We start from the raw sequence: 16,343 nt of genomic DNA on the forward strand, positions 1-16,343 counted from the left end.
TTTTCCGTAAGTTTAGAAAATTATTTTTATAAATAAATTATGATAAAAATCTATAACATTTTTATGAATAAGTATATTGTTTTTATAATATATAGCAAGGACACATAAATAAATTATGTCCATATTTGGCCATAACTTTTTATAGATATATATTATAATACTTTTATAACATGTAAATTATTTTTATAATAAAATTTTTAGGCATAATCGTAGAATTTTTTTAGGATTTAAATAATATAACCAATTTTTATAACATTATAAAATATCCAAATTATTTTTATAATATTTTTTAGGATTTAAAATATAAGAAAAATTTTCATAACCATTTCAAACTTTCATCGTTGTTCATGCTTATAATATAATTTTTATAACTTGTATAAAATAAATTTTAAAATTGAATTTTGGTGTAATTACCTACGTAATTACTCCAATTCTCACACTCTCTAAGAATTGAAAAATATGATTGGCGTGCTTTAATTACATCCAATTTAGCAGGACCCACTAATTACAATGGTTACCCAAACATGATACCCTTATATAATTATAAGTAATTACACACAAATCCAATTATTAGATGACTTTCCAAACATTACCTAAAAAATAGAAATATTGAAATTATTGATTTGCCACCCAACTCAAATTTCGTAAGGCATGTTTTATATATTCAAATGTATATTTTATAACAATTATTATTTTTAAGGACAAAAAAAAAAATAGAACAAGTAAATAGCTTGATTTGAAGATTTGATGGATTCCTATTGATAAGTGATAAAAGTAACATATTTTAATCCTATTCTTAATGCATTTTTGGATGATTATTTATGCAAATTGGTGAATTTTATACTCCTAATCCTTTGAACTCATGTTTCTATACTTAGGAGAGCATTTGAGAGTGAAAAACGAGCGAAAAACAGATAAAAAGAGCAGATTTCAGGAGCCACACTGGCTGGACACATGACCATGTGCCAGACCGTGTCGATTTCCAACTCGCATCCTAAACACGCGGAATAATGCAATTTTTAGACTTTTTGGGCATTCGAAAGTCTATAAATACCAAATAGAAGAAGATAATAGGGATCCATTAGGGAATATTGAAGAAAACAACTCGAAGAACACCATTGGAGCCAACTCTGAAGCAGATTTCTATCAAGATTGAAGACCTCCTTTTAATTTCTTTTGAAGGTTTTATGAGTTTCTTTATTTCTTGTGGTTATTCTGATTTTGAGATGTTCTTATTCACAATTATGAACTAATTCCTTAGATATCTAGGGAAGATGAACCTTATGATGAATTCTATTATTTGATTTCTATTTTATTTGATAAATACTTGATTCTTGTTCTTAGTTATGTGTGCTTATCTCTTGTTTTAATATTTATGAGATATTAATTCATGTTTAATGTGCTTAAATCAAAGGAGAAACATTCTTTGTTTAAAAGTAGATCTAGCATAATTGAGTGGAGTTGCATGCAATCTTAGAAATAGGACGACATAAATCTATCAGATTAGAGTCAAATCTAATAGGGGAATCCATAGATTGAGTTAAAGCAACAATAGGGGTTTTAATTAGAAAGAAATTTCAATTAATCAACCTAGAGTCAGTTGCTCTTATTCTCGAAAGAGATATTAGCATAATTTAGGGATTTCTACGGATAAAGATACCAAGTGAATCAATCGTTTAATTCAGATTCATAATAATAGATGAAGTATAGGTGGATTCTTTCCTGGGTATTGTTTCTCACATTGGTTATTATTCAATTATTTTCTTGATTTATTCTCTGTTGAGTCATTCAGTTAAATTAATTTAGTAATTTTTAGTTTAAATCAACCACTCCAAATTGTTGGCTAAATAATAGGAAATCTGTAATTACTAGTACTTTTAGTCCTAGTGGATACGATATCTTTACCCACCGTAGCTATACTATTTATCGATAGGTGCACTTGCCTTTGTCATATTTTTAGTTAGTAATGGGAAAACACATCACCTATACCCTACGTCCTAGATTTTTCTAGTTAGAAGCTTATAAAGCTCCTGTTCATATGGGTTTTGTGGTGCTTTTTATATAAAAAAATGGGATATAATAAGGAAGGATGTTGTTGAGACTATAAAAAGAATTTTGTTATCGGAAGATGAATAATGAGTTAAATATGATTGATGTTGTGTTAATTCCTAAGATGAAAGGTCCAGAATTAGTAACATAGTATAAACTCGTAAATTTGTGTAATTTTGGGTATAAGGTGATTTCTAAGGATATGGTCAATACGATGAAATCTGTAATAGTCCATTTTTCGTGGTACTGAAAATGATGGTTTCAGAACTTCGTTTATTGATGAGTGAGCCAATAAGTTTTAATACTTAATATCTATTAGTCTATTTTAGTGTTATATGAAGCCCTGGTTTGTTAATTTGATTGATTAGATCATCTTTTTTAGTATAGGGATGAAATCGTAAATGTGGTAAAAGTGTACCATTATGAATTTCTTTTACTAATAATAATATGTTAATCGATTAGGGATTGAAATGATAATTCAACCAATTTTGTAGTTAATGGTCAGATAGGTGTTGGTTTTACCTTGCCTGTAATGATGTTAATTTTAATTAATAATTAGATTAAACATATATATATCGAAGCATACTGGATAGAGGGAAAGAAAATTTCATTTTCCTTTCTTCCATCTTCATATCGTCTTTATTTTTTGTTAAGCTAGGAAAACACAACCAAGCTTTGTACTCTTACATGATAAGCTAATTCAATTTTGTTTTGCTTGAATTTGATTTTTTTTTGTGATTGTTACGCTTTAATTTAGTTAACAGTGGTATTCGTTTACAAAACTGTTAAAGAATGAGATTACCATTGCTGAATGCTTGAGATTGTGGTGTTAAATGTTTAGATTAGATGAAAAGTTATGAAAAAAGATCACTTGGTAAAATGAGAATTTGTTAGTTTTGAATAACAAGAATAAAGTGTAGACGCTTCGAAACTAGCTTAAGATTTCTATAAACATTACTATAAAAGGTTTGACTATTTAAGTGTTAGGTTTAGGGAAGCTAGAATGATGGAATTGAACTGACTTATATGTTTCATAAGCTAATGAATGATAATGGTTGATAAAAATTTAATTAAAATTATCTTATAGATCAAGATTTGAATCCGCCAAAAGAAGATCGCGAGAAAGGAAAAGTTGTTGAGTAGACTCTACCATGGAGTGTTATCATTCCGCCAGGTAAGTTCATACAATGTGAACATTATTTAACTTTCTTTTCTTTTGTTCTTTAATTATATAACTGAAAATTTGGTAAGTCAGATTTGTTTTGTTAAATATATAGAGGAGAAATAATGTAAAATACGAAGGAATGCGAATGAGATTACAAAATGAAAACATCATGATGAACTTAGTAAAAGACTCATACACATGGTTATATGTTACTTCACAGGTAAGTAAGTCGCAAATGATAGTGGCAAGGTAGATTACTTGGTGAGGCTCATCCCTAAACAGATACTGATGAACTTGGGAATTAGGCGATGGGGTTTTTTATTTTATGTGGGTTTATATTTATCATAAGTTGACTATGTTATTGAAATAATTTCTTTTAAAGTTTAAGTTTATTTTATCTTTGCAAATCATGTCTTAGAATATTACCTTTTATTATGAATAAAGTTGATGTTTATTCATGCATAAGTGTTGCGTGTATTTCCTTTTGTCATAATACACATGTCAAATTTATTGATAAGTACTATTTTCTATGACCACGAAAATTACATGCGTACCCCCGGTAGAGATAGTCTTTTTACTTAGCAAACCCAGACAAATTGTGCGAGCCCATATAGGTATGCGAACCCATGTATTTATGCGAACCCTATCAAAGTATGAAACCCATGCATGCATGATTCCTTTGTTTGCGTAGTCTATTTATGTGTGAACCCTGTTAAGTTGCAAACCTATGTATCTTTGTGAACTTATGTTTTATGTTATACTGTGAACTCATATGTCGTCTTGTTGCGCGAATCTATGATGTGGTGCGAACTTTAGTAATAATTTCTATGTACTTGTATAAATTTATGTTGTGTGAACCCTAAGACTGCTCTGTTCATATCTTTTATGCAAACCCTTAAGTCTTTCTATTGTTTGACAAGTGAACCTTTCCTTTATTTGTTTTGTAAGCTCACATGTTTTATATACTATGCATAAGTTTATTCCGCTGTTGTATGATAACTTAGCATATTTCATGTTGTAATCAAGTGGTGTGTTGGAGGTTAGGTTGGTAGTTAATGGGGAGTCACTTCGGTGGCTAATATGGCACGCGCGGATTCAGGTTAAACCTACTCGGTCGAGTCTAGGGTGTTATAGTATTTGAACTTGAAAATTGGACCTGAGATAGAAAATTGAGTTCAAGAACCCAAAACCAAGATCGAGACCCAAAACTGGTCAAACCAGGCCCGGTATGTGAAACCGAGCCAACGATCCAACCAAACCAGTTAGGTTGTCATTGGCCCGGACTGAACCGGCTTGGGGTGCCGTAAGGGTGTTGCACCTGGGATGGCACCATTGGACACGACGGTGCTGACGGCTGCAATAGTTGCATTCCGATGGCCGACGAGTGGTCCTTCGACGAGTGAGTAGTGGAGGAATCACACTCCTATTGGGACTCTACCGAATAATTTGATTTCAGATTAACTATTTCAAAAATAATATTATTTTAATTATTTTAATATTAAATTAAATTTAATACTTATCTTGATAATATTTTATTAATTTAATATTAAAGTGATTATCTCAATATTAAGTTTAATTTAATATTTATCTTGTAGATAAGTATTCTATTACTTTAATAGATTTAATATTAAATTTAATCTAATATTTATCTTGATAAGTATTATATTAATTTAATATTAAAGTAATTAAGTTTAATAATAGTTGAACTCTCTAGACTCTAAGAGAGAGTCATGGGTCATTATTTTTCACACACTTGAATTCAAGAGAAAGTTGTACAGAGAAAATTTTCTGAAGAAATTATTTCAGAAGAAATTATTTTAGAAGATTTCTAGAGATATTTTTTATTTAAAAATTGACCTAAAAGTTTAGAAAAATTACAAAATTACCTCATTGGTAATTCTGTGAAAAATTTTCTGATTCAAAGCAAGCTCACACTCGATAGACGTGAGCTTGAGTATAGCGAAGAAAACTACTTGGTGGAAGTGTTCATCCTAGATGAATAAAAAAGATATAATTTTAATTAAGTGTTTATTACTTTAGATATCACAACCAAGTTCTTGTTTTTGGAAAAAAAATGAATACTTTGGTTTTTCCCTAAACTTATTTTCCGCTTCGTTTTCCAAACTCGTTTTTCCAACAGAATGGATTTTCATTTGTATGGTAAACCAAAAACACACCAAAAGTTCATTTTTATTTTCCTCCGTCTTCTAATATTCCTAAATTGTTCTATAAAGAATTACTGCAATAGTTCTTTTTTTTTTTTATAGAAATTGATATTTCTGCTATGCTTCACTCAGTGCTCAATGGATTGTTTTTGTCAATGCAAATCGTAGACAACCATTGGACTTCATTATATCCTCGAGGCTCATTTGTCAGTAATTTTTTTACACACCAAAATATAGGTGGGGCGAATAGAATCTTAAAGAAAGTGGTATTGATACATGCCTTGAGGCCTTCATTAGTTAATTTAATTTTATCCTCATGCACAAACAGTGAAAATTGAAAAAAAATTTTATACTTTTTTATTAATTTATATTTTTAAAATTTTATGTATTTTTAATTTCAAAATAATAATAACAACTTGTGTTTTAGTTTACTTCTAGGTTCTGGGTTCGATTCCTTATGTGTGTTTTGGGGAAATATTTTTATTATATCTTAAATTGGTTTTAAGTTTTAAATTTATTTTTAATTTGTTTTGTTTTTATTTCAAAACTAACAGTTTCACCTTTTTTTTCCCTATTTTTCCTGCACGTTCTTTTCCACTTTGTTACGCTGTAACTTTCTTTTCCAAAAATTCAGTTTGTTTTGATTCTTTGTTTTTTTTTTCCATTTTATTGTTACTTGTCGTCTGTCAAGGGAGTCTTGTCCTCGTGTGTTCGTTTAATCAGAAGTGAATAAGATAAGTTTTATTTTTGGGGTTAATGATAGAATCACTTTCATTTTTTTATTGAATTGGAATTCTTATAGTGTAGTTGTGTGTGAAATTGAGGTTTTTGAACGGTGGTGGGATCGAATTGATCAGTCTTGGTGCTTTTTATTGCAAATCAGGTGTATGTTCTGAACGTCTAATTTCGATATGGAATTGCTATCAAATTTTGGGGAAATTTGTAAAATTCTGATGTGTCTTGAATGGTTAGGATTGGGGTTTATTTTGCTGTTGCAAGATTACGTTTTTGACCTGTTTCGGTGCGGTTTTGTGACTACACGGGTGGCCACATAGGCATGTGCCACACACGGGCCGTCCACATAGTCATGTGAATTTGGGAATTAGGGTTTTTGGGAAATTTTTGGTGCCACACGGCCGTGTGGCCCTATCTCGCAGATTTTTGTTCTGTGTTGTATTTTGACCCATTTTGTGTTTCTGTGTGTTCCGACCCTCGGTAAGCCTTGGAAAATATGTTTGGGACTCGGTCAAGTATGGTTTCATGGATATTTATGCATTCATGAGCTTTAATTGAATTGTTCGTTTATATGGTGAAGAAGTCTGAAATTAATGTCACTTTCATATATGAGTATTGAAATGCTAGTGTAATCAAATCTGAGTCTGTGCAACTGAAAACGTGAATGCCTGTTTCTATATATATGTATGCATACTGTCTGCATTACTGCATTAGCATGAAAACTCTAGGGTTTTGGTTACGAAGAGAAGGAAGTTTGATTTGGGTAGTTTTAACTGCAATTTTTTGTATAGCAGGTTACCGTACTGTACTAACCGTATACTAGCACAGCTGTATACTTTTACTCAAGTGGCTTAGTTCCACTTTACGTGGTGTGTAGGGTGGATGAACCTCTTATGGTTCTATGTGGTGTGTAGGGTGGACGGGCCTTCTGTAGCCTTTATGTGGTGTGTAGGGTGGACAAAGAGGTGTTTGGTTGGTTGGGTGAAATTTTTGATTCTCGCATAATTTACGCATCAGAATTTATGCCTGTTTGTATGATTATTAGCACATTTATGAAATGCTTTGAATAGTCTGTGCTGATTGGGTACATGAGTGTTTGGAATGATAAAATCAATGTGTGCGATTTGTTAATAATAACTTTCCATTTATCAGATTGTTTTTTGAGATATTTGTATGTGATTTGTAAACATATGCTTTACTGGATTATATGTTAAGTCACTCAGTCTATTGCCTTTTGCCTGTTTCGGACTCATACTGAGCTCATGTAGCTCACCCCTTAGTGTTTCTACCTTTTAGGTACTCTCGTGTTCTGAAGCTGGACTTTACATACCGGAGATCTCGGAATAATAAGTTTTGAGGAAAGCTAATAAAGTTTTTCTTCAAGTCTAAATTTATTAAATTGTTTTGGTCTGTAAGTGTTTATGGGAACTATGGATTTATATTTCTAAATGTTTTTAACGTATCTTAAATTTTTGTTTTAACGGTTTAGTTCAAATTTAGCAAAATGTGTTCGTAATGAGATTTTAACAATTTTTTTTTGTAAAATTGTTTTTAGATCACTTTGGTGATTAATGTAACCTCCGAGATTCGGTCAAAACTTTTAGGCCGAGTTTTGTGAATTACATTATGTTTATTACTTTATATATTTTTTAAAAAAATTCAATTCTTTTATTTATGCTTGTAACATGGCATACTGAGAGGTTGCCATGAGTCACTGTCAAATAGGGTATCAATGTCACATTAGCACAAACTAACAATGTTAGTACGAATGTACCAAACTATTTGAAGGAATAAAGGTAGCCTATACCTGTAATACCCTCTTATCCAACCCGATTGTCGGGTCCGAGTAGCAAGAAGTCACATTTATTGCTTGAACAACTACAAATAGAAACCATCTAATTCATAACACCATTCATGTAAACATAAGCATTTTAGTATAAAAACATGATATACTAACTTTTCCGGGATTTATACATGCTTTTGAAACCTTTAAAGTTAACTCGAAATCGAATTAGGGCTGAATTGTAAAAGTTTCAAAATATAGTATTGACATCATGATGTGCGGGGGTTCCTCGCCGCGATGTGGCCTATTGACTTGGCCCTTGTCACAATGAAGAGGTTACTCATTACGCTGTGGCTTGGAGCCCAAATCTCGTCGTGATGACATTTGTGTTGCAACGCCCCAAAATTTCTAATTTCGTTATTGTAAAAATATGACACAAATATCTGTCAGCTTTAGTGGTTATGTGTTCTGGGAGTGTTTGGGAGGTCCCAAGTTCAAGCCTTCGCTTGGGAAAATTTTGCTTACTCTTGTTTAGTAGGCTTTTTTTTTTGTTGGGTAAATTACATTAGAATGGGTCTGCTGGTCTAGTGGTTAAATGGTGTGTTATTATGGTAGAGGTCTTGTGTTAGAATCCCTATGCAGGCAAGGGTATTATTTTTTTCTCAGATTTCGGGTTAGAGTTGTGTAATAGGGGGATTCTGAGTAGTGGATGTGTAGTGGGAATTACAGGAGACGATTAAGGGATTTTGGAGGTTGTCGGGATTTTATTTTATTTTTTCCCATAACCGAATTTTGACTCTCTTTTCCAAAAAAAATAAATGCTGGCGTCTATTCTTCTCCCTCTCCTCTTGCCAAAATTCTTTGAGTTTTTCCATCTTTCTCTTCTTTTTCTTCTTCTTGATTTTTCCCTAATCCATTTATTTTCCTTCGTTTTCGCACGCGGTTAGTGCTTGCTTAGTTTCGGTAAGTATTTCTCTTTGTTTGTGTCATTAATCTCTTAATAATTGAAGTGGTAATGTTTTTTCTCTGCGATTTGGGCATAAGGGGAGGCTCGGACGGGTGAATTCAGTGTTCTCGTCTTAACAATAGTTAAACGGAGGGTTATCGTTGGTGGTAAGTTGGGTTTCTGTTCATTTTTGGTTGTCAATTCGCTTGTAAATCCATTAAATTGGTATTGAGTATCTTGATTATAGGCTTTGGAATGCTCGGGGACTGTTTTAGCATCAAACAAAACCAGGTGTGTACCCGAAACGCAAAAAAAAAAAATGAATTCGGCGAAAAGCTGAAATTGCTTGCTGTTTGGATAGCAGTAGTAGGCTAAATTTAAAAAATCACCATCAATTGTGAAAACCGAATTAGAGGATGAACAAAATATGGAATTAAATCTTATTGAGTCTAGTTTCTTCTAGAAGAAACGGTGTAAGTAATGGAATTGTAAATCGTGAGATATAATAAGTTTTGTGAGACGAGGTGAGAATGAATTCAGGTTCCCCAGTTTTGGCTTTGAAAAATCATCAAAAATTGGAGAAAAATAATTAGGGGTTAAAATTTACATGTTTAAATTATTAATGAGTCTATTTTCAATAGAAATAAATGGTAACATCATCCAAAATTTTGACTAAGATATAATTAATTTTTAGCAAGGAAAGGTCGAAGCTGTCAGACAGCAGAACATGGGTAAGTTTGAAGATTTTACTGTACTTATTGGATGAACAAAAAATTCTAAAAATTTTATTGTAGAAAGATATTTGAGTCTAGTTTCAAAGACATCAAACGGACCTTAATTTGGAATTCTGTAGCTGAAGATATAAATAATTTAGTAACAGTGACTCAAGTAGATAGCTTTGAAGGAACATATAAGTAAATAGTGAAAACATATATGAATAATTAACTAGCACGGGTTACATTAAAAATGGATCACGTGGCCAAGTCCAATTTGGGCCGAGTGGGCTACATAGGCGTGTGAGCCCATTTTTCTGAAAGGTTCTGTATGGTTGCACAGGTCGCCCAAGTCGACTTTGGTCCTACTGTAGGCTTGGTAAGCTTTATTTAGACCCCTATATGTGTGATCTGTCTGTCTGATTTCTATATCGAGCGTGACTTATGATATCTGAATGTATGTACTATTAATTGTATAAAGGCATGACATATTTTGTACGTTGCATTGCATCCGGGTTGGTTGATTATATTTGGAGGAAGTGTCTGAAAGGCTATTAAGTCTGTTATTTGGTAGCTCAGCTGCAACCTTCTGATTATGTGCCGCATTTCGGTACAGCATGGTGTGTAGGGATAGGTGGCTTGATTTAATCCCCACATGGCGTGTAGGGTTGGACGGAGATGGTGTGTAGAGGCTGGTGGGTAGGATTCTGATTTATTGTATCTGCATTCTATATCTGATATGGGCTAAGGCCCCAATGTATTTCTGAGACTGTATCTGAATGGGCTAAGGCCCAAACTGATTATGTGATGGGCACGGGCCCCAGACTGTATCTAACTGAATTCTATTGATTATCTGTATGCATGTTTTCTATGGGGATTACACACTGAGTTTGCGAAAGCTCACCATTTCTTTATTTAATCTGTACAGATAATCCCCAGGCTTCACGGGTCAGTGCAGCAGAGGACTCGACGGTGGCCACACGTAAATTTTAGACTGTTTTCCATTAAGCTAGAATTTATTACTTATTTGGGGTTTTTCATGTATCTTCTAGACTATGTACTGGTTGGCTTTAAATTTGGAACTTTATACTATTTTTATGGATTTTTTTAAAACTACAACTCCACAAAACACAGCTTTTTTCTAAAAAATAAGGTTTTTCGTAAATAGAAACGATTTCCCCTAAATTAATGGTTTACAAAAGCTTCCGCTAAGAGAGAAGTTTTAAAGCAAATCAACTAGTTTTTTTTCGAATTAAATAAAAGCTAACTTACTGTAACGGTTTTTAAACTCGACAATCTTGTCTTTAAATCCCTTTCCATGTGACATCGCTAGATTCGGCCATAACGTCTAGGCCGGGTTTGGGGTGTTACACGTGTGACGTCGCGATGTCACACACTGTTTCTGCAATTTCACCTTTGATTAAAACCTGCAAGTTTCCAAACCAATAAATATACTCATTCCAATCAATTTCCAGCTAACCTATACCAAACTAATGCACCAAAACAAAAATATATGAACTTTTTTCAACATGTACCAAGTATCATTTCATATAACCAATTCCTAAGCCATTCAAACAAAACACAAATGAAATTTCCTACTTCTCTATGACCATTGACATTACATCATGGTATGATATTCTAAGCCAAAATTAAACCTTTACAGCCAAGTCTAAGTAATCAAATTCACATAATAATCATCTAAACCAAAATACCTATACATACAACTAGAATCTATTAACTTACTCAAAACATACCAAATTCTAATACAAAATACATAAAGCATAAGTTTGCACCAATCCAACCAAACACAACTTCAAATTGCAAAATTATACACTCCACACACATATCACTTACTTATGAGCATCCTCAATATCATTAACCATATTCACATAAACCAAATTGGCACTCAAGTTTATATAGGCATAGAGTATACCAAAAGTGACTCAACTAGATAGGTACATGCCAAACTATTTAAAAACATAAATACACCAACACTGCTGAGTCAGGTTCTATTCCTAGATGTTGAGATGAGTCTCCCTCAATCCATTAAAAATCTACTATACCCGCGCACAGAGAAAACAAAACCGTACGCTCAGTGGGATTTTTATAATTCAAGTATGTAATATTAGCATTAATAATTCTACCCTAAGTAGACATGTATAACTATATGCACATATCTACCATATACTTATAACTTGGAGTTTCTAAGCTTTAAATATTCAATATAAGCATGTTAAGTGTATAAAACTAACACCAATTCATCCCACTTTAATACAATCTATATAGACATTTCATTATGCTTATAATAACAATATTTTAAACATATCAATATAAAAAAAAATTCCCTTATCAGTCCTATTTTTGATTTACAACTTCTAGTATCACCTAATTCATTCGTTTCTGGAGTTTGCTGACTCGTTTGAATCCGTTTCAACCCCTAAGCCTCGGTTTCATTTGATTTACATACACTATTGCATGATCACAACAATTCAATTGCATTTAATCAGAAAACACATTGATATAATCCCATTAACCTGACTCGGATTTTCAAGATGGATACTATGATTAGTCAATCTGCATCTCAAACTGGCACTGTAATGTATCATCGGCTAACCCGAAGTATAGACCTGTACAGTTAATAGAGTAACCAATTTGCAATATCATCACATAGTTCAAGTCACATCCCATCATTCTCAATTCAACATAAAGTCTTCAATTCATCATGTATTATAACATATTTTAGCTCAATTTCACACCAATTTCCTGTATCAATTAAGTCATGCAACTTTCTATTCTATTTAATTTAGTCCTTGTCTCAATATTCAATTCCAACCATAGCATTTCACTCAATAACTATTAATAGATTCCCTCAATAATTTATAATGTAATATATCATGAATATGCAGTACCTAAATTGGTTTCGAGTCATAGAAATACAAATCGAAAGCTTGCATCACTCATCGTCGACTCTCACCTTTCCTTTCCTTTTCAATGATCTTGTGTTGTTTTTAGCTATGAATAATAATTCAGTAATAGTATAATATAAATTAAGGCCAAATACCTTGAAGTTTTCTTTTCCTTCTCTTGTTTCGTTTTCTGGAAGAAGAAGATGATATCTTTCATCTTTTCTTCCACTAATTCAATTATAAGTATATTTTATTTAGTTTGTTTACTTTCATTTGATTAACAAATTTTACTTTAATTTATTTAATAGGCTTATAATGCTTACCGTCCACTAGCATGTTTATTAGTATGGTCTAATTACTATTTTAGACCTTAGATTAATTGCAATTTAAGTCCTCAAGTCATTTTCTAATTAAAAATCTATAGCGATTGAATTTTATGATTTAGTCCCCGAACCTTAATTAAGCACTAATATGAAAAATTACCTATCCAAAATTCAATTCATTTATACACTAATTCCGTAAATATTCTTATTTGATATTTATGAACTCGGTTTGTAAAAACGATGTCCCAAAACTATATTTTCTAACACCATCGAACTAATCAAATTTAATTTAATAAATCCTTAATTAACCATAAGCTAAGAATCAATAACTAAAGATAGTGGAATTTTCCATCATCATCCACCAACTCATAATATAAAATGGTTTATTTCTTGGTCCTTTAGCAATATAAAAGTCTATAGTGATTGAATTTTTACCATTTAATTTTGTACCCTAATTAATCATCAATTCAACAAAATTACTAGACCAAAATTTAGTAAATTACTATATTAATTAATATTTAATATTTACGGGTTCGGATTACAAAATGAGGTTTTGAAATTACATTTTTCGATATCACTGCAAATCAGATTGTTACAAACCACATCAATAGACGCACTATTTTTCTACTAGAACTAGTACGCACTTGCATCGGTCTGTTCGACGCATCATTATGATTTATAAAAAAATTTAAAAATTTAATATATGTATATTTTAATTTTTAAAAATATTAAATGAATGATATTAAATAAATTTCAAATATAAAATATTTGTCAATACAGTCTAAAATAAAAATTTATCAGTCAACAAGTCCAAAATTAACAAAAAAAAAAAATCATGTATTAAATGATAATATAATCCACAACATTAGCCCATTGAACATTAACATACATACAAAAGATTGAAAAAGTTGTTTGAAATCAAGCTGAAGGCTGAAATTTTAGTGATTTAGGCATTCAACTTCTATCCCTCTTCCGACAAAAGAAGGTATAGGTGATGAGGATTTTGTTTTTACCGTGACTGAGTTTATATTTTAGTTTTATATTTTAAATTTTAAAATTTGTCCAATAAATAAAATTATAAAAAAAATTAAGCGCATCATGTTTCACCCAGTATGACTGGAATTGATCAAAACAGGCTGGTACGACCATACTCATCAATGTTAACCGAAAACGATGCGAAACAGGTGACTGTGGAAAGACTATAAATCTATGTATTAACTAGATAAAAGAAATACCAATTAAGTAGAAATAGACAAATTCAACCGCACTTTGGTTTTTGGTCAACGAACTTCAACGGGGATTGATCAATCTCTTTACAAATAGGTTCTAACCTACTCGTACACGTTGGTCATGGTTTATACTTCAAACAGTAAAACAGGCTATGAAACCTGAAAATCAAATCCCAATCAACAATTTATCTCGCTATTCAAATTTGATTCAATGTTTTGATTCAGCAAGTCTTTATAGTAGTATCTTTTAAATAATATCCTCTCGTCTCTCTCTTTCTCTTTTAAATTTCAGAGAGAAAAAAAAAACACCTCTGTTCGTAGTTCGTACACCATATGAGAATACCAGTATTCGAACCATCCCTCAAACCCCTACAACGATCCCAAAGACAAACCATGTGGCTCAGGAGATAATTAATTAGGAACATGGCCACCTTGTTCACTGTACAAGGACGCAAGCTAAAAGTTGAGAATTATGATTATTGCGTTTAGAAAGAGACGGATATTATCAAATAGGCTTCTAGAGTGCTAACCTATGAAAATGGTAGACATCTTGGTTAATTCAAGATAATGGTTGACAATGACACCCCATCTAGGAAAGAAGTTCACTATTTATTTATATTAATACCATTCTATGTATTCATTAACATAACTGTTGTTGTAACACAAACTTCTGACATTAGTAACTAAGGTATGATTCATTTTATATTAGTATATATAGGAGTTATTGACCTGTTATACACTAGCATTCACCGCGTCAAACAGTGGGCCGAATATGAAAATGATGAGGTGAAACTCCAATGTCAAATTCGCAGTTATAATCCTGATCGAACAACTGGTAATTGGAGATCATGATGATCAGTAGTACTGGGGCTGCAGTAGGCTGTGGTGTGGTCATCGAAGCAAGTTAATTGCCTACATGTCTCTGTTTGACCATTGAGCTGAGAAGCTACAAGCCGATCAAGTACTGCCCAGTTGGTGAGCCTAGAGTCATTGTTACCAACTGAGTTGGGATCACCACTGACCTGGTTGGTGATTGAACATTCATTGTCCGTCAACATGGGTTGGTAACAGTTCTGGCTGCTGGCGGAGTTTGGGCTCTCTAAGCTTGGGAGTTCCATGAATGAGTCGGCCGGGTAGACGTTGCTGGTGGATGTCTCCATGGGGCTGAAGAATCTCCTACTCGTACAGTTGTTAGCTTCACTATCGTCCTTGCAATTCCTTTCCATGTATTCTAGTATCTGCTCCAAGGCTCCATCATTGAACGCACGGAACATACGGTCCCTGGCTTTTGCAGTGAGAGATGAGCTAATATGGCTGTCTAGGGTTTTGAGGTGATTTTTCTTCTTGAAGACACGACAAACCACCCATCCCTCTTCTTGTGGCCCCTCCCCCATAGTATTAGAGACCTTGATTCCGAAAAAAGAATGTTAATATTAATTTAATGGCCAAAACTTTGTAGGAAAGTTACGTAGGCCGTAGATTATTTATTTTCAGATCCTAGCATTTTTTTTTCTTTTTCCTAAGCTGTTTATATACGATAAGATGCAACACTTCCAAGATCCAACCTGAAAAGCTAAAGTTTCAACAATTTTTCTCCCTAATAGTGAATGATGTTGTAGCTGATTTTGATCATTGAAAAATACTGGCAATATAACGAAGGAGGGGAGGGGGAACTAAGAAGGTTTCAGCTTAAAGGTTTACCATATTGGTTTCAGCGATGTTATCTTCTAGTCTGTATTCATGCATGATCCAATCAGATTTCTGGCCATGAGGGGCTCGTCCTTTGTAAAACACCAAAGTCTTCCTCATCCCAATCCGGCGGCAGTTGCTACATATAACTTTGTCACGGCCGGTCGCTTTCCAAAACCCAGCAGCCGTGGCACGGTTGGTCCGAGTCCCAGTAGGGTACTTCTTGTCTTTATGGCTAAAAAAGTACCAATCATTCTGGGGAGTGGTTCCAATTTTGCAGCTCTCTGGATAAGTTACAATATTGATAATGTAAATGGCAATGGAACACATAAATCATTACTTAGATATGTAAGTAACATACCTTGAATATCCCAGGGCTCAAGCTTGTTAAGATCAACATCCTGAATTACATCCAAATCGATCTTCTCATAGGAAACCTTTTTCCTGAGGTAGTATTGCAATAGCTCCTCTTCGGTTGGATGGAATCGGAATCCGGGAGGGACGTGAGTTTGTCCATTTACAGATATGCTCATGTTTTCCGGCATTTAAGAAAAAAGAAAAAATGAAGAGACCAAAAATAAACTAGGAAGGAAGATGAGAGAGGTGGTGACCAAATGGAATATGTAGAGATGTCTATATA

General features: G+C 32.8%; 1 protein-coding gene across 1 annotated transcript; it reads right to left on the reverse strand.

Annotated features, from left to right (window-relative positions):
* Positions 1 to 14,604: 14,604 nt before the first annotated feature.
* Positions 14,605 to 16,325, reverse strand: LOC105795511 (NAC domain-containing protein 43). The gene is made up of 3 exons (XM_012625178.2): positions 16,065 to 16,325; positions 15,716 to 15,987; positions 14,605 to 15,420 (listed from the first exon to the last, which is right to left on the reverse strand). Exons 1-3 carry the CDS (start codon positions 16,246 to 16,248, stop codon positions 14,827 to 14,829), a joined length of 1,050 nt encoding a protein of 349 aa, XP_012480632.1. The 5' UTR covers positions 16,249 to 16,325; the 3' UTR covers positions 14,605 to 14,826.
* Positions 16,326 to 16,343: the final 18 nt, after the last annotated feature.

This window comes from Gossypium raimondii, chromosome 7 (genome assembly GCF_025698545.1).
Source record: "Gossypium raimondii isolate GPD5lz chromosome 7, ASM2569854v1, whole genome shotgun sequence".
NCBI classification, from domain to species: Eukaryota; Viridiplantae; Streptophyta; class Magnoliopsida; order Malvales; family Malvaceae; genus Gossypium; species Gossypium raimondii.